The sequence below is a fragment of the Colobus angolensis genome, unplaced genomic scaffold, assembly GCF_000951035.1.
Source record: "Colobus angolensis palliatus isolate OR3802 unplaced genomic scaffold, Cang.pa_1.0 Scaffold257, whole genome shotgun sequence".
Taxonomy (NCBI): domain Eukaryota; kingdom Metazoa; phylum Chordata; class Mammalia; order Primates; family Cercopithecidae; genus Colobus; species Colobus angolensis.
The window spans coordinates 4795561-4817111 of record NW_012115788.1 but is presented as its reverse complement, the minus strand read 5'-3'; the positions used below and the strand labels follow the sequence as shown (position 1 = coordinate 4817111).

Sequence of the window (21551 nt, the reverse complement as noted above, 5' to 3'; positions counted from 1 at the left end):
TGGAGCATTTAAGAGATCAGATTTTTTTAATTAGGAATGCTTAATCTGTAAATATTTCTTATTAAAAGAACCATAACTTGACCAAAGGCAAACAGTTATTAGGCGACCGATTCGGGATTCAGGGCTGGTGGTGTTACATGAGGCCATATATGTGGATAGTGACAAGCTAGTAAAAGGACTTTTATTTAACAAAGAATAAATATGTAAGTAAATAAAAGTATTCTGACCTTAACAAGGAGTTATTGAAAGATTCAGGGAAAGGAAGCAATAGGATTATATAGTCGTTATCAAATTGTTCACTGAATAACATTATTATTTAAAAGAAAATATTACTGTTTTAAGGAATTTTATATGATGTACAAGTTTTTATGACTTTTGAAGTTTGAAAGATTTGTCTTTTTTGGGGGGCAATGATTATATTCTAAATTTGGCAGGGAAAGATAGGTTGATTCACGTGAAAGAACATTTTGCTTTTACATTTTTGTAAGAAAAAGGAATTCAGCCCATCCTACAATAAGCTAATAATTGAGCACATTCTCTATACTAGGGTCAAAATAGTTTCACAAGTACATCAATAAGAGAGCGGGCAGGACCTTTAATTATAAAACTGAATATAACAACAAGAAAAAAATGTACAAAGCTTAATTTAAAATATACGAGCTTTGGTTTCACAGTAAGAATCCAAAAGAATAAAACCAAGTAGTCACTAGTAATAAGACATTATAGATTCAAATGAGATGCTGTCTTGGTCAGGATGTGGTGTCCTCGACGGCAGAGGGGAAGAGGCTGCCAGAGCACAGATTGTCTTGAGTATCCTGCATAGATGGGAGAGATCAGATGCCACAGACAGCTGTGGACTGTCCCTTTAAGAACTCCCATGGAATGGGCAGAGATGTCCTCCTTAGCACGTTAGAATTGGACAATAAGAAAAGAATACAAGGAAGGAAAAATAAAATCTAGTCAAGCTCAAGAACCTGTGTATGTTACATCAGGTTAACCAGACCTTTCTCAGAAGAGAGAATCTGAATTTCCAGTTATATTGCTTTTATTTATGTTATCATTTTTGTTAATAATATCAAAATTAATGTAGACTAAGTACTTATATGGGCAGGCACTGTGCTTAGTGCTATGATATTTCTACTTATTTATGAACATTATACTCATATATTTATAGTTATTTATACTACTTGTTTCAGTATGTGTCAAGAAAATGGAAGGCACAGATATCTCAACACAGGTAATTTAATATAAAAAATTAGTTAAACAGGTATTGAGGGACTGAAAAGGATAAAGGGACATTGAGGTAACATGGAGACGGTAACAGGTAACACAGAACAGTTTTTACCCCTACTGCTGGGAGAACAAAAGAAGAAGTGGGGTTATTAGAATCTAGGAGCTTGGAGGAAGGGCGCTGCATGGCCCCAGGGAGTGTGTGAGACTGGTTTTGGGTGTGCTCAAACAGGCTGGAAATGGAACCAGATACTGTTACTAGAGTGAAGAGGCATTGCATTCAGGAAAGAGCAAATCCCTTCTCCTGACTTCTGTGTCTAAGTACCTCCTATTGGAAAAATCTGCAAGGAATCCGATCTCAAAGGATAAAAGTAACTCTCCAAGTCCCGTCTCCAGCATCACAAAGCAGCGTATACAAGGATGGGTCTGTAGCTGAAACAGTTTACTAACTGGTACATTGTTCTGTTTATATTATAACCTATTCCTCATCCTAGTCTAGTAAGGTAGACATGACCATTCCTAATTTACAGATGGAGAGACTGAGTTTCAGTAGGATTTGATGTTTTCCTCCAAGTTCCATAGATGGGAAGTGGTGAGGCTGGGATGCTTATCTGGTCTGCCTGACATCTCTGTCTGACTCTGAAACCTAAAACAAGCTGCCTCTACATATGCTACTAGGAGTCACTGAGATGGCTACAGTTTTTATACTGGAAATTCACAAAAATAAGAGAATTTTAGAAATAGAAGTGCTCTTTGATATCTTCCGTCCTACATCTTACCTTATAAAGTTACAGAAATTTTGAGTTCCTGAAGCATGTTCAGGGTCTTATAGCTGATAAGAGGCTCCTAATCTAGTATTCTCTTCATGTCCTGTATTCCGTCTGTAATCTTCCTGTTGTAATTTCCAGCAGCATTCTCACTGACTGTTCCTGGAACGTCATAAACGGTGTTTCATGCTATATCTATTTCACAAGGGGAGAAGGAGTTGAAGCAATTGAGTCTCATTTTCATCTTTCATAATAATCTTGTAATTCCCAAATCAGCTTCTCAAGTAGAATGAGAGCTTCCATGTTTCTTTTTCCCTGAATTATTTTTGTATCATTTAAATATTACTTATGCTTTATTAAAATATTCATAACAGAAAATCATACTTTGAAATTGTTGTTATTAATTTTGCTTTGATTGGTTACCAGAATTCTATTTTTAGTTTTTACAAATTAATTTATTTTTGAAATAGACAATAAAAATTGTATATTTGCATGAGTTCTTTGCTTGATCCTCTGAATAATGACTTCATAGATGTGCCCACACTGTACTGTCAGATGATCTAAGTAAACAACCCAGTATTCCATCTACCATGGCACCATGGAGGAAACCATTGACAAAATGTTTTTAAACCCCTTAAAAACTCACAATTCTGACTTTCGCAAAGCCCAGGGATGCCTGTTTTGGCATCCCTGGGCTATTGAAAAATGCCGTTATTTAAGCTAGAGCCGTTATCTAGGCTATCATTATCCAGGTAGAGCTTGGGGTATGTGTGACCTCAATATGAAAACATTTGGATCCACTCTCTTGGATCCAAAGAGGTGGCATCTGGAGGCTGTCTCTCAAAGGAGAGCTGAATAGCATACCCAGCTACAGGATCGGTTGACCGTGAACAGAGTATACAGAGCTAAGTTATTCCATATAGAGGCAGGTGAACAGAAGCAGAAATAGATTAAAGGTCTGCATTTACAGAATAATGTCAGATAAACACAAGCATGATCTCCTGTGGTACAGGAGCCTATTGGATGGGAAGGATCAGAAAATCTTTGGGGTAAGGTGTGAGGAACTACCAGTCTGTAGAGCTTCATCTGGGAAACTTGGAACCTCCTCTCCATACCCATGAAAGCTCAGTGTTCTGTGACTTAGAAGCATGTATTACAACTCATCCAAATTCTCTTCAGTTATTAGTAGACAAATGCCATACAAAAAGTGCACGATCAGCTAGTCTTATGGCTTTTCAAAGTCAGAATTTACCATTTTGAAACACCGTATTTTTTTAATCTTCTTATTGAGTGCATAATGATGCATCTTGCTGATTGTGTAGGAAATCTGTTTATTAAAACAGCAAGAAACAGGGAGGTTATTATGTATGCTATGAATCAAATAAGCAGAAATTGTATCGTGTAAATTAATAGAAGTAGAAGAATGAGTTTAAGTCAGTAGGAAGAGGATGTCTTTGTTGGCAGGATACTTGGAGGCACAAGGGTGATACAGAAATGGTAAAGAGGAGGAGGCTGTATGGTTTTGATATTCTTGTGAGGAGAACGAAGGAGAAACTTAAGTGGAATTTGGAAGGAGCTTCAGCTGATATCAGACAGTGAGATCATATGGGTAAAGATTTAAGTTGTGAGTAAAGGGAAATGCATTCTGCTTTTCACCTTGAGAGTGCCTGCCTTGTACATTGCTGATGGATAAATGGTATGTCTACTTTGCCTCCCTTTTTCTGCTGATCATTATAGATGTGGGAGATTGAAGATATCCTACAAGGGGCAGGAGAGGAGACTTAACATCTATTATGTCTTAAGTAGGTGCATACATTAAATTTTATCCTCATAACAACCCTCTAAGATGGAATATATCATCCCGGATTATTTATTCTGCCCTGACTGCCTCACATCCTATCTTGGAGGTCTGTCCTTAAAGTAGACAGGTTAGTGACATTTTGAATGTTAATAAAAATGAGTTCAGTTCCCTAATCAACACTGACAACTCTTTTAAATAATAATCTTCCAAAGTAAGGGTGTCTCCTCTGAAACATATCTCAGTTCTCTTAAATTCCTTTATCTCTTTTTGCACTGCACACATGTAGAGGAGATATTTTGTGATTCACATATGGAATAGCACATCTTTTGTTTTAGAAATATTTCAGGAGTTCTAATGTATCTTTATTTGAAAGGGTGAATCATTTTAAGTTTCCTGAGGTGTAGACATCAAGACAACGTTATATGCAAGAGATACTGGCAGAGGGAGGCATGTGAAGGATAAAGGAGAGAGGGAGCCAGAGTAGGTGGGAAGAGCCTTTAGATAGTAATGCTGACCCTATACCTGTGAAAGGAGAGAGAGAAGGAAGGATTTAGGAAGAGTCTCAGATTGCAGTACAGTTCTGAAAGAGTCTTGGCTAGGCTAATGGTGAGTCTCTAAACAAAGTATGCCCATTAGAGAAATTCCATATTGGTTACCAATAACCCAGCTCCAGTATTTCCCATCATGCTCCGTCATTATCTAGGTAGAGGTAGGGGTGTGTGTGACCTCAATATGAAAACAGTTTGGTCCACTCTGGTGGATCCAAGGAGGTGGCATCTGGAGGCTGTCTCACAAAGGAGAGCTGAGCAGCACACCCAGCTGCTACCTTGAAAATGTGACTGGGCTCCTCCACTTTAGATCATAGCTATTCATACTGCTGTTGTTGCTGTTATTTAGTTTCAACAGGTTTCAAATGCAGCCAGAATGACCTGTTTACCACAACCATTGTCTGGGCCTACCTCAGTGCTAGGGCAGCAGAGATTGAACTCCTAGATCATGAATAATTCTTTGGTGGGATGACCCCAAGCAAGACTGCTAAGCCTCTTGTGGACAAATACAGATGTATAAATTTTCAAATCCACCTAGAGATGTATCTCTTTCCTTAGGAGCAGAGATCATAACATTGGAGAGGGTGAGGACCCTCTCATCTGCGGATGTAGTGAGATTCCTTCAGCGGCTTTGCTGAGCAGTGGGGGTTGCTGCTCAGGCATGTGATGCTGCGACTGGCAGTATGTAAGGCCTCTCTATCCCTTATTTACTTCATTTCCTCAGTGTCCAGTGCAGGTCTCGTTGGTTCAACAGGTTCATTAAGTTTGGTTAAAAGAAGAGGCATTTCATATTCTATTCTAGGTCCTAGATCATTTCTTTTGCTTTTTAAACTTGTTAATTTGCTACTCCTGGGTGACTTTATGACACAGCTCTAGCTTGTGACGAGATTGATTCCTGGTTCTGCTTTTAACTTCCTTGATATTTTCAACTTGGGGACTGATTTCTTAAGGTCTGAAGTCCTACTGATGCTTTGTTTGTTTGTTTTGTTTTGTTTTGTTTAGCAACAAATTTTAGTTTTCATCACCTCCCTCAGGCTACACTTGGCCAAACCAAAGGTGAGCTTTTCTTTTGCAAATATTCAGGTTTCATATGATCCTAATGCTATACTTACAATATGAAAACAACATTCCTTCTTTGGATGTGACCACAGAAATAAGCCTTCTTTTTATTAACATAGTAAACATTTGTTGAGCATTTGCCAGGTGCCAGGCATTAAGCAAAGGTGAGCAAAACCCAAGGTCTCTGTGCTTGGGAACATAAAGTTCAGGGGAGTAGTCAAATAATCACAAAAATAAATCCAATTGTAATTGTGCCAAGTGCTATGAAGGAAAGCTATATAGTGTTAAGAGAACTTACAGAGGCAACCTGATGTAGTTTAGGAGCTAAACGAAGGAGGCAGATAAAAGAAAATATTTTTTTCTGAGAAAGTAATGTTCAAATTGGGCTCTAAGGAGTCAGGACAACCTCTGAATTTGAAAGAAGGGAGAGGCATTCTCAGCAGTAGGAACATTGAGTACAGAAATCCTGTGATGACAAGAGGTGGCCTTATTTGGGGGACAGTAAAACTCAGAATGTGAGTAGAGTTGAGTAGAGCTCAGAATGTGAAGGGACATCAGAACCCAAGGCATTGGAGAGATAGAAGGGAACCAAAGCACATGGGATCCTCTAAAATCTAGACTGCGCTAATTATTTATTTTTTTCTCAGAGCAATTAAAAGTAATTTAAGTGGTGGTAGGTGGGTAGTGACATATCAGACTTGGATTTTGAGGTAATCAACAGATTGTAGAAAGGCAAGATGAATGTGAGGAGATCAAGAAAGAGTCTTTCGATATGACTAGGTTAGAAACTAAGGTAGGAAGAGCTAAATTTACCTGGAAGAAGTTTTCTATATCTAAATATTGGCTGCCAAGCTAATAGATTAAAGGATGAGCCATTGAATTAGGTTAGAACTTCACAGTGCATTAAATTATAGTGAATAATTTAAACACATAGCACCAAATCATAAATCTAATACATCTGCTGTGACAAGTAGATTTTGTAAATCTATTCATTTTTTCCAAGGAGTTGCAATATATTCTTTACATTTTAAATTATTTTATTTGTTCAAAAACTCCTTTTTAAATATATGATATTAAAGTATCTCCCAGTATAGGCTATGTCCAGATGACCACACACATCTTGTTTCATGTATGAATTCACAAAGCTTCACTCTGCATAGTTTAAAGAACCAGGGGCAAATTTATAACTCCAGAAGTCAACCGGCCAACAAAACCCTTTTAATCTCCTCCTTGTGAAATGAAAGAAGACAACCTTTTTTTCTTTGTGGAAAGAAATTATACATAAAAGCTCATTTTATAGCACTGAGATTATCTCATTTTGTAAGAGTTTTATGCAATTAGACAGTAGGAAAAATTAAAGAGTTTTCCTAGCTTCAATGTCTCTCAGAAACTTCTTTGGTGTTGTGATTCATTAAATCCCAGCGTAAGATTATTATTGTCATGTTACTGTCTTGGATGACTTACTCTATTTTATTAAAATGGGTAGCAGAGAGCAGAAGAATAAAAAAAGTTGGTGTACATGACAATTTAAAGGAGCTTATTCTAACTGAGGATTCCTAATGACTACCAGAAGCAATTTTTATTTTGTTCATTCAATCACTCCACAAATATAAATTGAATGTCAGATGTTGTGAATACAAAGACAACTAACATATATTCCCTGCCCACAGGGGCATTACGATCTAATTGGATATGCAAACAAGTAATTGCCATGCAAAATGACAATCTGAGGCTGGTGGACATATGTCTTAGGCACTTGGGAACATAATGGAATAAGGGTTGAGTGTCGGGGTTTACTGGAGTTCAGATACTAGACTCTTGAGAGAGCCCAGTAAAGAGAACCTCTATTTCCCATGTGAATTCTGAATAATTTGTTTAAAAAGAAGAGGCAGATGGGCAAAAAAATTTCCACATTCATTATTAAGAGAAATCGAATTGGAGGAACAATCCGGAATTCTTAGCCAAATGGTCTTGCTGATTTGGAACCCCAAATTAGCCAGTTTACCTCGAGGGCAACTTATTTCCTATAGGAAGAAAGATATGTTTGGGCTGGGCCTGCCCAGTTAATTCGTTCCCAATTTATCAAATCACTACACCTCTCCTGGGGTGGAGTGAGTGTAAAGGACAGAGAAAGGCTGAGGCGTATTGCACTGAGTGAAGCTCCATGCCTCTGAAGGAAATGCTGAGAGAAAGGAAGGGGCATTCATTACCCCTATCACAACTGGCTGTGGTTGAGAGCTCAACGAAGGCTTTACAGGTATCTTAAACCAGTTTTAAAGAAAGGGCGGGAATAGAGCAGGCTCTAGAATGGGGCAGGCAATTAGGAAACGAATTCCAAGCAGAGAGATCAGCATCCACAAAGGCATGGAGGCATGAGATGGTGCTATGCTCTTAACACCCAAGAGTGATTCAGCAAAGTTCATATTTAGGGGGAGAGGAGAGTGGCAAGAAGTGAGCCTGTCATACTAAAAAAATAAATTCAAAAAAGGGCCTAATCAGGGAGAACAATTTCATTATGCTCAAGTCAGACTTCATCCTATAGGCAGTGGAGCGCACCTGAGATAGGAGGAAGGAGCAGGTTTGGGAAACTTTCTTGAATGCGCTATGTTTAGGCTTCCTATGAGACATGCAAGTGGAGTGAGATGTGTAATGGTGTTGGACATAGGGTCTAGAATTTCCAGTTAGTATCAGGCATGGGCCATGGCCCAAAAGGCAAATGGAACTACTTTCTTTAGAAGCCAGAAGAGTTAAAAATTCAGTGTAACGTAATGACAAAAACTAGACATGAGATTCCAAAAAACTTGGGTTTGAATCCTGCCACATACGACCTGTGAGATATTAGACAATCATCCTGAACCTTGTAGTTGCCATGTATAAAATAGCAGTAATAATATCTAGCTACCGGGCTTGTATAAAAAATACATGAGATTATATGTGTATAAAAAATACATGAGATTATGTGTGTAAAGTATTAGCACATCTCGGCTGGGTGCGGTGGCTCACACCTGTAATCCCAGCACTTTGGGAGGCCAAGGCAGGCAGATTACAAGGTCAGGAGATTGACACCATCCTGGCTAACACGGTGAAACCCCGTCCTACTAAAAATACAAAAAATTAGCCAGGCATGGTGGTGGGTGCCTGTAGTCCCAGCTACTCAGGAGGCTGAGGCAGGAGATTGCGTGAACCCAGGCGGCAGAGCTTGCAGTGAGTCGAGATCACGTCACTGCACTCCAGCCTGGGTGACAGAACGAGACTCTGTCTCAAACAAAAAAAAAAAAAAAAGAAGTGTTAACACATCTCCAGTACATAGTAGATGCTTCTTGAAATGCCTCTTCAGTATACTTAGCTCATGAAAATTCCCATTTGTTGGAGGGACAAGGAAACAGAAGGAAGGAACTTGTATCCACAGCAAGAAAGTGGAAGTGGGGCAGCAGCCATGTCCCCTGTCTAGGCAGGAGGCAGGGGGACGAGAGTACCAATACAAGGATGGAAGGATGGACACCCAAAGGAAATGCCTCCTTCACAGCTGCTTGAGGGGCAGAGATCACTGTCTACTGTCCTTAACACAACTTGATTCCCTCTGCTGAAAATTAGATCTGCCTAGGCTCGGCTCAGCTTCCTCTTTGTAATCTACGCTATCCCCGTTAAGAACCATAGAACACCTGTTTCATGTCTATGAATCTGGGTTGGAGAAAAAGGAAAAGAAAAAAACTCAGAGATGAGCACAGTATTAGGCAGAAGCCTAATGGGTCTGCCTGGAGAGGAGGAGTGTGACCATGCACTGCTCTCAGCATGCAGCCCATGAGGACCGGGGTGGCTGCTGTTCTTGTGACATCAGTTGAGGTTTGTTCGGGTGTAATTAGCCTTTTCACTCCTTGTTTCTCTCATATGTTGTGTCCTACTCTATGAAATGTTGAGTGCCAGTCCTTGTCTTTCATCCATACTTGAAACCTTCGTTCATGCTAAGGTGTAAATAACCAGCAACAACTCAGAGAAAAATAGAAATACACCCAGACTTGAATCTTGCAGTTTCACCTCCCCTCACATACCCTCAGCAGATATGCTTCAAAAATTATACCTTCTTTTCCTACCAGTTTTACCTTATACATTCTTTCAAAATAATGGTATGACAGCTATTACAAATTAAAAAGAGTTACTAAGAATGAAGAAATTCATTGATCATCCTGCAGATAGAGTGTTATCTTTCATGGTGAACATTTATTTGTAATCATGAGATACACCAAAGGGATGCAGTTCTAATGTAATTTCAGACAACAAATAATTATGAAGGAGATGTTTTGCATGCAGAGCCTTTTGGGGGCCTCTGTAATCCTGTCTCCTAATCCATCTATGTATATTGGGCAAATAGTAAGTTCTCAATAAGTGTTAGTTAGAAAAGTAAATGTGTGAATCGAGTCCCGGTAACCATAATAAAAACAGTCTTTCTTGTGGAAATGTGTCGGTGATTATGGACTGGACCAGCTGCAGCATTCAAACAGAAATTAGAGTCTTAATAGACAACACACGAGCATGGCACCCCAGAGTTGGACAGAAATTTTCTGTGCTCACTGGGAACTTGGCTCTGACTCTGGTTTCTCTGTCACAGATTTTGGGGTGGGAGAGTGCTCCCACAGGGAAAGCAGCACGTGCTGACATCAAAATTGAATAGAAACTTGGCTGGGCTAGGAGTCATTGCTATTTTAGTCACTTCCAGATGTCTGCTGCTGTAGTTTCAAGGGACAGGGAAAGATGAGTGGAGTGTGGCATGCCACTGGGTAAAAGATGAGGAGCATTCTCCTTCTAAGCCTTTCAAGTTGTATTTAAAGCCATCCCTCAACATGCTACAAAGATGGATTGGATAAAGCCTTTAAAAAGTGTGCTCTTCTGTTCACAATATCAAAGACTTGGAACCAACCCAAATGCCCATCAGTGATAGACTGAATAAAGAAAATGTGGCACATATACACCATGGAATACTATGTAGCCATAAAAATGAATGAGTTCATGTCCTTTGCAGGGACATGGATGACGCTGGAAACCATCATTCTCAGCAAACTAACACAAGAACAGAAAACCAAATGCCGCATGCTCTCACTCATAAGTGGGAGTTGAACAATGAGAACACTTGGACACAGGGAGGGGATCATCACACACTGGGGCCTGTCAGGGGATTGGGGGCTAGGGGAGGGATAGCATTAGAAGAAATACATAATGTAGATGATAGGTTGATGGGTGCAGCAAACCACCATGGCACGTGCATACCTATGTAACAAACTTGCACATTCTGCACATGTATCCCAGAACTTAAAGTATAATAGAAAATTAGTTAATTAAAAATAAATAAATAAATAAAAACTGTGCTTTTTAACAATATTCATTTATAGATTTAACTTCATATATATCAAATAGGCAAACTGCAGAAACCTTTACGAGCTAATCATGACCTTGCCTGCCCCCAGTCAGAAAAACAAAACAAAACCAGAACCATTCTTGGACTTTGATTATGATCTAATATTTATGAAGTGCCAGCCAGTGAACATATGTTGAATGGTACATATGCCAGATGAGCTGGCTGCCCCTAGTAGCTATTGTGCTAACCTAACAAGCTCACCAGATGCTTGTTCTATATCTACTTTCTCCTTTTATGATATTTTCAGTGTGTCTTTTAATCCCAATATTGTCATTATGAATTAGATAAAAGATATCAGGTGGGGGTGACCCCCTCTGAAATATTCTCAAAAGGGATGCCTGGGGTTCTTTCCAAGAGGCGCTGGCACCACCAGGGACCAGTCTAGGGGTGTAGATCAAAGTCCGTAATAGGTTCATAGAGTTTCTTGTTTCTTTCTTTCACCAAAAAGGTACGGCACTAGCATGATATAACTCTTGCTAGATAAAGAAAGCACAGGAGAAGCAGTATAGTACAGTGATTAAGCATATAGGATTTGGATTAGACTCAGTTCAAGTTCAGACACTGTCACTCATTAGTCATGTGAACTTGGACAAATTACTTAACCTCTCTAAGGCTCAGTTTCTTCATCTGTAAAATAGGTATAGTGATAGTAGCTATTGAATTTTTGTGTGTGCAGGAGAGGGGAAAATTATGGTAAATAATAATTCCTCCCTTGTCCAACAAGATTGTGAGCTAACCAGAAATATAACAAAGGGTAAGACCAGTGTAGGTCAACATGCCCCCTTTATTATTGTCAAAGCTGACATAAAAGAATGTAGTGTCTTTATGGACAAGTGAACTTCACAGCCAGACCTCTCTGCCAGGACAGGCCTCTCCTTGCAGGGGCAGAGCTCAGCATGTGCCCTCTCAAGAGGAGGAAGAGATGTCCGCATTTCTCCATCCATGCTCTACTGTCAAATCAGTCGCTTTTCCCCCAGGCTAGAGTGAGGCAGTGGAGGGTGGCCGGGAGTGTTAGGTTAATGGGTCTTCACGTGGAAGAAAACATCAAGAGTGGAGGATACGGTCACCCTAGTAGCAGCAACTTCAGAGTGTTCCCCTGAGGATTCTGTGAGATAAAGTAAGGTGTTTGGCAAGTGCTAAATGTTCACGAAATGTATATGGTGATGTTATGTATCACAGCAACCATTGTCACTGAGTGTCACATTTGTGGTTTGTGGCAAGGAGATAGGGCAATGAAAAACAGAGACATTTGGAAATTGTTGTGTTGTCCCATGAGGGCTAAATAAACAGGTCAGGATATAATCTTTAAAGCAAACGAGCAACTAAGTGTTTATACTTGGCACGTTCTGTTATTGTTACCCTGGAACAGAAGAAACAGCATAAAGGTTTAAGACACAATAGAAGGAGATTGGATTTAACACAAGTGGGAAGAAGCAGAGATCTTAACTAGATAAATGTGAAACAAGAAGATGTCATGCACCTGGGAGCTGGGAAATTCTCCCAAGCATATTCTCCTGGGATGAAGATTTCTGGGTCTTGGGGCCTTGGTCAATCCATGTCTTACCTTAGACATGAGATTAGCTCACCCACTCCCTCTGCTTGAGGTTTCTACTGGTTGTTTATCCCTAAATGTTCTTTTGGGTTGCAATCCTAGTCAGGGTTCTCCAGAGAAATATAACCAGTAGAAGATGTATATACACACAGACACACACACATATATATAAAATGTATTATATAAATCTAGTATTTATATAATAAATTTGTTTGGATTTATCATTATTACTTAAATTGATTATATAAATCTTTATATATATAAAATTTGTTGGGTTTTTGTTTTTTTTGAGACAGGGTCTCACTTTGTCACTTTGTCACCTAGGCTTTAGTGCAGTGGTGTGATCTCGAGTCACTGCAACCTGCACCTCCTGGGTTCAAGCAATTCTTCTGCCTCAGCCTCCTGAGTAACTGGGATTATGGGCGTGTGCCACCATACCTAGCAAATTTTTGTATTTTTAGTAGAGCCAGGGTTTCGCCATGTTGGCCAGGCTGGTGCTGAACTCCTGACCTCAAGTGATCTGCCTGCCTTGGCCTCCCAAAGTGCGGGAATTACAGGTGTGAGCCACTGTGTCTGGCAGATATATGTAATTTATAAGTTAATGTAAATAATAGATTTGTTACAGATATAAGAGATTCATTTTGAGGAATTGACTCTCATGGAGGCTGAGAAATCTGCTAACCAGTCATGTGCAAGCTGGAGACCCAGAGAAATCAGTGCTGTAATTCAGTCTGAATCTGAAGGCCTGAGAACCAGAGGAGCCAATGGTGTGGATCCCACTCTGAGGGCAGGAGGAGATGAGATGAGATGTCCCAGCTCAAGCAGTGAGTGAGGCAGGAGAAAAAGGAACAAATCCCTCCTTCCTCCTTTTGTTCTTCCTCTTTTTGTCCTCAGTGGATTAAATGATGTCCAACCATGTTGGGGAGGGCAATCTACTTTACTGAGTCCACCTATTTAACTGCTCATCTTATCCAGGGACACCCTCCCAGGCAAACCCAGAAACAGTGTTTAATATGGACACCCCATGGCCCACTCAAGTTGACACATACAATTAAACATCACAAGTTGGCTTTATTTTTTCTTGAACTGAAAAATGCAGATACAGGCCTGCGTGGCCCAGGGAAGCCCAGACCTTTGGTGTTTACGTATGATTCATTCCATGCAGTCCCAAGTTAAGTCCCCAAGTTCCTCTGAGATTATTTGGAGATTTCATTTTGTTCTAGTTCTTATAGAGTATAGTATTTAAGAAAATTTGCCCCATATTTTGAGAGCAATAGTTTTTTCAGATCTCTGTTGGCCTCCGATTTGTGTTAGCCATGATCTTTGTTAAAGGCAATTTTCTAAATTACTTCTCTTAATTCTTCCTCTAGGAATTAGCATCCACGACATTTCTTCTTTCTTTTCCACACCTCCACTCTCCCCGACTTCACTTCCCTTCTTTAGCTGTGAGTGTCAAAGTCCCTGGGTTGGTATAAATGATGTTAAAGGCAACCAACTGGGTTTTCTAAGATTCGGGGTTGATTCACTTGATCTCAAGAGGAAGCCCCATATTGAAAAGTGATTATCTTCTCATTTCACAAAACATAGTTATTGTCAGAGAGAAGTAAGAGGGGCACTGGGGAGTGGATAGCTGTAGTGATACAGTAACAATGCTTCAATGCTGAGAGTGAAAAACAGTGAATGTGAGGAAGGAAAAAGGTGCATATTATAAAGGAAGCAGCATCAGAATATGCCAATGTTCCAGGGATAAAGAGGGAGTTATTCAGGTGACTTTGGGAGAGGATGATTTCAACCCTGGCAGATAATTTTTAGGAACGAGAATCTAATGCACAAGTAAACATGCTTGTTATAAGGGAATGCTGTAATAGTCTTGATGAACGGGAAGTGTGCAGATGAGTTCTAATGTCATCTCACCTGCTCTTTGATTTTTGTGAAGTGAGAGCTGAGACACAACCTCTGTGGTTTAAGAAGAACTGATCTAATTATGGTCAGGTGATTGGAAATGGAAATCTGCCACCGCACTTTGAGGAAGCATTTTTCAGATCCCCATCCCCCAGTATTAAGCAAGCTCTTAAAATCGTAAATCTGATGATACCATGAAGTGTGTTTTGATGTTTAAATCAAAGGGCATTTCACGGTAATGGCTCCACAGCTGAGCAAGCCTATATTTGCTTAAAAATTTTATCTATTTAGAAGTCACTGGTTTTCAAATAAACCAAAAAGCTGCCAGTCAACATGGCAGCTGAAACATTCACTTCATGGAGCAAAACAATAGGGCTCATGTCAGAGCTGTGACCCAAGTTTGAAAATTAATGCCATTTTGTTATTTCTCTTAAGAGTTGATCTTTTCCTCTGAGTTGCTCTTCACAACATCTGCTAAGTGGCTTTGTTGTTGGATTTCAGGGTTTGGCACAATATTCCGTTCTCTTCTATGGCTACTATGACAATAAACGAACGATTGGATGGATGAATTTCAGGTTGCCGCTCTCCTATTTTCTAGTGGGGATTATGTGCATTGGATACAGCTTTCTGGTTGTCCTCAAAGCGTAAGTTTCATTTGTCTTTTGGGAAGCAAATAATGATTTCTGGAATCAAACGGAGGGATTAATTTGGGGATTGGATATAATTTTGTTGCTATTTTATGTCTAAAGGAAACAGAGTCTGTAAGAGATGAAATGTAGTTTTAATACCAACACTAATGTTAGACTATTACATCTTCAAAAGAATTGAACATAAACACAGGCCTTTGAGTCATCTCATGGGGTCAGACTAATGCTTGCATGTCTATCTTGTGTTTAAACGTATTTTTTAAATGTGCATTTTTGTACTTGAAGGTGTGAATTAATGTTGCCAGCAAGACAGGGAAACAGCTGCTGGCCCCTCTTTTGCGTGCAGAGAGGTTTGTAACTTGCAGAATCAGCTCAATAGGCAGAATCTATTGTTCTCTACTCATTTTTTTTTTTTTTTTAAAAACCGGAATAATCACTCATCCAAAAAGTTTTAGCTGTGTAAGACAGAAAAAATGAATGGTCCCCAATGAAACCATCACAATCAACTGTATAATCATGGTTTGTCTTGGGAAAAGATTTATTGGAGTATGGGGAGGAATTTCACTGGAGAACTGATATTACTGCAGTTCATTTTCCCCCCTGCCTAAAATATATTTATAATGCTCTACTTAAAGACTGCAGAAGCCTAGCAGAGTTATTTGGGTTTATATATAAGAAAAACGACCCTTTAGCCAATTTTGTTTTTGAACCAGTTTATGAGAAGAGTTTAAACATCTCAAGTAAGGTTGTCATTCTTTTATTTGACTGTGCTCAAGGTGAATGAGTTTTCCCCTCATTGTAGGAGGTCCCTCTGCCTGAGGGTCTAAGAGGGAAAAAGTGCAGAGTCACCCTAAGCAGGAGCTCTCTGAAGCAGTCTGTGACACACTTCGTGTCGTAAACCTGCCTCGCTTACAGGTTCCTCCGGAGAAAACTGCCATATTTCATTTTTAAGCTCTTTTGATACTTAAAATCTTGTAGGAAATCCTATATGTAAGACATTTATCAACCTGTTCAAGTGTAATCAGAGACCTCAAATATAAGAGACTGTCCATCATATAAACTACTATCACATTCCAAAAATCAAAGATATTTTCTAGTCTTTTGACTATATTGCTGTGGTTGGGCTGAAGTCAGAGGTATCATTTACATTACTGAGGCCTCATGAGTATCATTTCTGTGTTGCTCCTTTAGTTTCTATGGTCAGTGGAGAAGAATATTTTCTCATGTCCGATTACACAGCTTTTTTCGGTAACTGTGCGGGTTGTTTACCCCACAGTCATTCTGCCTAGGTTCAAATCCCAGCTCTACCTTGTATGTATTTATACAATCATTAACAGATGGCTCAACTGCTCTGTTCTCCTGTTTCCCCTTGGTAATAGAGGTGTAATGGATGTGAGGACTGAATGAATTAATACAAAGCACTTAGAATATGCCTGGATGAGAAAATTATTAAATAAATGTTAACCATTTTATTAGGATTATAATTCATAGGCTTATTGAAGGGAAAAGGCCAGCATGGTAGGAGTTGAAGGCACATTATAGCTCCCCAAAACAAGGCAGTCATGTGTACATCAGTAGATTTGTATGTTTAATAAATTATTTTCTGGCAGATGAATTTAAAGTATCTAGAGCAGCACTATGCCAGGCAAGTCCCTTATATAAGTTTAAAACTTCTAGTAGTGATATTAAATAAATAGACAGGTACATTTAATTTTAATAATAAATATATTTGATTTAACTCAATATATCCAAAGTATTACCATTTTAACAATCAATATAAAATTATTATTGAGATATTCTCTGCCTTTCAGAAGGTATCAAGTCTTTGAAATCTGGTGTGTATTTTATACCAGTCACATTTCGAATGTTCAGGAGCCAGATGTTGGTGAAACACTCTATTGGGTAGAGTGGCTCTACAGGAAGTAGTGGCTTTTTCAAAGTTGCTCAAAGATGCCCTTTGGGATAGCTGTAGGGCATGAAATCCACATTTTCTCCCTCAAAGTCATTCATGTTATGTCAACCAAACAAGTGTGGCCTTGAACCTTCCCTCTGGCATGGACCTTTGGTTGCTCCTTACCTGATTAGCAAGTAGTTTAAACTCATTGGCCAAACAGCAAGACAACTCGAAAACAATACATGACTCTCACCCCACTACCAGTCCATGGGACAATACTCAGTAGAAAAAGAATCGATGAGATATAAATCTTTGTACAGAATCACTAATCATCTCTTCCTACTCCTATCCCAGTCAAATATTCTCTTGGAATAAGTTTGAGTGGATTTATGACATACATTACTCAAATGGAATAGAAGGGAACCTAAGTTCTAAAATCAACTAGGCTACATCAAGATTTTTTCATTATGCTCATTCTGTTAGCTTCTGCATATTCATCCACAAAATGGGAGCAAATATCTATTTTTAGTTACTTAATAGCAAAATCAGAAAATAAAAAGATAGAAATCCAAAAAAATAGTTTGAAGTTTTAAGATAAGATGACTAAGTTTGTTGACCCAGGACTCTCCTGGTTTTAGAACTGAAAGTCTTGCGTTTGGGAACCTTTCAGTCTCCAACAAAGATGGTTGGTCACCTTAGTTTTAAGTCCTTCTCTTTTCTTCTTCCTCCCTTCATTCGTTTCTTTTATCCTTCTTTTTTCCCTTTTCTTTCCATGTCAGTGTACATTTTCAACCACATCATATGCTTAGAAATCTTCATGATAAATATAAACATAAGTATTAAAAGCAAAGTAAAACAGCATAATGTAAAGTTACACAACATAGAAACCATCAGCTCCTTTAAATATTGTCCTCATTAGGTTAAAGTTTTATGTCACAAAGTAAAGGTGACTTGACATCAGGACCCAACTGCTCCCATTAAAAATAATTCTCTAAGCTAAAAATCTGGGGTTTTACTGGTCTCTTTTACAGCAGCTAAACTACTGGAAACAGTTGAATCATTTTGGGAATGCGTGTCTTAATAAGAAACTCATAGCTATTTTATCCTTATAGGCTTCTTTCAAGACTTTTTCCTGTTTGTAGGTTGTTTTAGTCCATTTTGTGTTGCTATAAAGGAATACCTGAGGCTGGGTAGTTTATAAAGAAAAGAGGTTTGTTTGGCTGACAGTCTACAGACTGCACAAGAAGCATGGAGTCAGCATCTGCATCAAGTGAGTGATTCAGCCTGTTTCCACTCATGGTGGAAGGCAAAGGGGAACCAGCATGTGCAGAGATCATGACGGTGAGATAGGAGGCAAGAGAGAGATGGGAAGGTGCTAGGCTCTTTTAAACAGCCAGCTCTCGTGGGAACCAATAGAGTAAGAACTCACTCACTATCTCCTGCAAAGGAAGGCATTAATCTATTCATAAAAAGTCTTCCCCTATGACCCAAACACCTCTCATTAGGCACCTCCAGCATTGAGATCAAAGTTCTACATGACATTTGGGGAGACCAACAGTCAAACCTTAGCACAGGGCTCCCTGGGATTAGATATAATTTTTCTGTTTATGATCTTGTCTATAACAATACTCATAGAATTGACTAACAAATATTCTTGGATACTTAAATCATGTGCTATACATAACCCTTAAATGGTGTTAAAGTTTTTGTCTACATAGACTATCTATCATATATATTATATATACGAGATATATATTATGAACTACATATATCAAAAACCAGCCTTAACACATGCAGATAAATATTTTTAAATTTGGCAAAATGACAGTATGTTCATCCATATTTCTGGAGCTGCAACAATAATTATGATTTTTACTTGAAATAATAACAATTAACATCTGTTGAGCATCTGTCATGAATCAGTTTAAATTACTTCTAATCCCTAAACATTGCAAAGTAGCTATTAGTTTTATAATTTTACAGATAATGAAATAAAACTCAGAGATCCTAAATGAACTGCACAAGGTCATTTGACTATAAGACCTCTTTGAATTTAGATTTTTCTAGTTCAAAAGATACCTTCTACCCCCTACACCTTGCCACCTCTCTGTACTGTGCTTCTCCTTACATAGGCCAATGTGTTCCTCCCACCAATCTTATATACTGTGTTGAGTACACATTAGTTATTCCTGTTGGATGGATGGAGAAATTAAGGCTCAGCAGAGTTTGAGGATTCAACTAAGTTCAAATACCCAGTAATTTGCAGAACTGAGCTTTGAACACCTTGCTTTAATTCCAGGACTTAGCTTTTCTAATTTCCAATGTGGATTCATTTATATTGATGATAACAATCATCAGTATAGATTGATGTCTCTGTCTTATCCTGGGTAGCCTGTTTTTTAAAAAAATTCTATATTAAAATAGTTTCTTGTCTGTTGTTAAATTCTCTTAGAGTTTTATGGCCTTGATATGACTCAAGTGACCAAATGTTTTGTTAAAAAATAATTAAACCTATCAAAACCAAGTCCTTGTTCTACAAGATTCTTGCATATTCCAAGATAAATCATGGCCAGCTTCACACACACCATTTCTAAATCAATGAGACTCTATTTTCTGCCTTCTACTTAGATGTCAGTGCCTTTGTCCATTTTCTTTTCACTTCTTTGGTACGTGTTTACCCAGACAGTCATGACCTACCTGATACTCTGCCTAAATATCTTCCATATCTCTTGACATCCTTAATTTCTTAACATTGAAATTGTTTCTTTTTCCTCCCCACATTCTCACCCCCAATTAATTTTTTTCTTTGTCAAAGGAATTTCTCCTTATCTATTTAGTAGAAAGCAGTCAGAGGGCCTCATATAACCCAGTCTAATATTTTACTTCTCAGAGATATTTTCACTGGAGATCATAATGTTTGATGTATGTAATGATGAATTTCAGACCCTAGAGAAGGTTATGGAAGGGTAAGTGGACCTGACCTAAAGGGCATGATATTCTGGCAAATCCCATAAAACATATGATTATCTCATCTTCCTCAAACTATAGTTGACCTTGTTTCAAAAATGCTTGGAGCAGAAAAGCAATGAGGTATGAAAGACATAAAGTCACCACCTTCCATTTTATATTACTGCTCTATGAACTGCATCTAGATTATAAAAATCAACATAAAAAGCTGTCCTCTTGCAAGAATGGACTAATAAGGATGGCAGTAGTTCACAATGAATGGCAGCTATTTACAGAGTGAGGTGATGTTGTCAAAACCTGTCATAATGACAAAGACAGAACTGAACAGCAATAGCATAACAAGCATATGTCGCATGCATTTATTATATATATTGTGCTATGCAAAAATGCAATTTATGCTATATGTATTTACTTGGTGAGGCTCTTTCCAGTGCTAAGTTTACTTCTAGAATGACAATTCATGTTTTCATTCATTTAATTACTATTTGTGGAGCACCTAGAATGGATAATCTAAGAGAACTATCCAGTACCTGGATCTTTCTTGGTGAGCAAAATAAAGTCCTTGTCCCTGTGGTGCTCAGTTGGGGAAATATTGTAAACAAAGAAATGACCAGTGGTTTTGGCCAATGTAGTATAATTTTATGTTGTTGTTATCCTCTGCAGTCAAATATTTGCTACAGCTTCTCCATCCTCAAGAATTTTAAATAGTTGAGAAGAGCCAAGATGGCTAACAAGATGCAGCCAGGAAGAGCTTCTCCCAATGAGAAACCAGGGTATTAAGAAGACTGGCACACTCCAAGTAGATCTTCAGAAGAGAGGCATCAAGAGTGGATAGAGGGAGGATGTAGACTGTGCTAAAATTGGAGGAAGCTTGGAATGCTATGCTCAGGAATGAGTTCTAGGACTCATTCCTGGCCCCGAGTTGCTCCTGATGAAGGAAGAGTTAAATAGTTGTGGAATAGCCCACTCTAACCATGGATCTCCATAATTCTAGTTACAGGAGACAAAATGACTCCCATGCATATTTGAACTGATAAGGAGAGCTGCTTGAAGAGTTGGCAGGGACAGGACTCCAGACCATGTGGAGTTCAGAATATTTGGCAAAGGAAGGACTGCAGTAAGGCACAGCCAAGGACACCCATCCCTGAAGGCTCACCATGCCCCTGTAGGCTTTGGCCTTTGTTGACCGTCAGACCAGTACAGAGCAGGGTTGTCTTGCCCATGGAATGAGGCCATTCTTATCTGAGTGCCTCCCTTGTCTGCCAGGCTTTCCTGAGGTTCATGCCTGGCTGTGCCCACTTGCAGCACAGGCTTGGATGTCCAACTGGGGCACTTCTTAAAGGCCATCACCATAGCTTCTTTGCTGGCAGACCCCACCCAACTGTTGGAGAGCTTCTGAAGACAAGCCTGCATCCACACACACCCGCCTGCAGCCTCCTCCTTCTACCTTGCCAACATGCAGACATGCGTGGACCCTGCTGCTCTGCTGTCACTGACACATGAGCATACACCCCACTACCACTGCCCCGACAAAGCACTTTTGCCAGCAACCCTCATTGGAGCATTGTTGTTAACAGACTGGAAACACCTCATCTCCTTCAGCACATCAGGTGTTTAACCTTGAGAGGCCAGAGAACAAAGCTGTGTGCCTGGTTCTATACCATCGGGTTACAGCACACAGCCCAGGATTGTTGAGTTGAGCCCAGGTCCCCTGAAATCAGCCAGAAATGAAGCCAGTTGACTAGGCCCAACTTACATCACAGTCAAACCCTCA

The 21551-nt window shown here is 39.2% G+C and overlaps 1 protein-coding gene across 1 annotated transcript in view; it reads left to right on the top strand.

Moving 5' to 3' along the window:
* Positions 1-21551, top strand: part of TMC1 (transmembrane channel-like 1) — a 190132-nt gene that overhangs the window by 99528 nt on the left and 69053 nt on the right. Inside the window, exon 10 of the mRNA XM_011947044.1 lies at positions 14771-14913. Coding sequence (XP_011802434.1) covers positions 14771-14913 — 143 coding nt within the window. The remainder of the gene's footprint in view (positions 1-14770; positions 14914-21551) is intronic.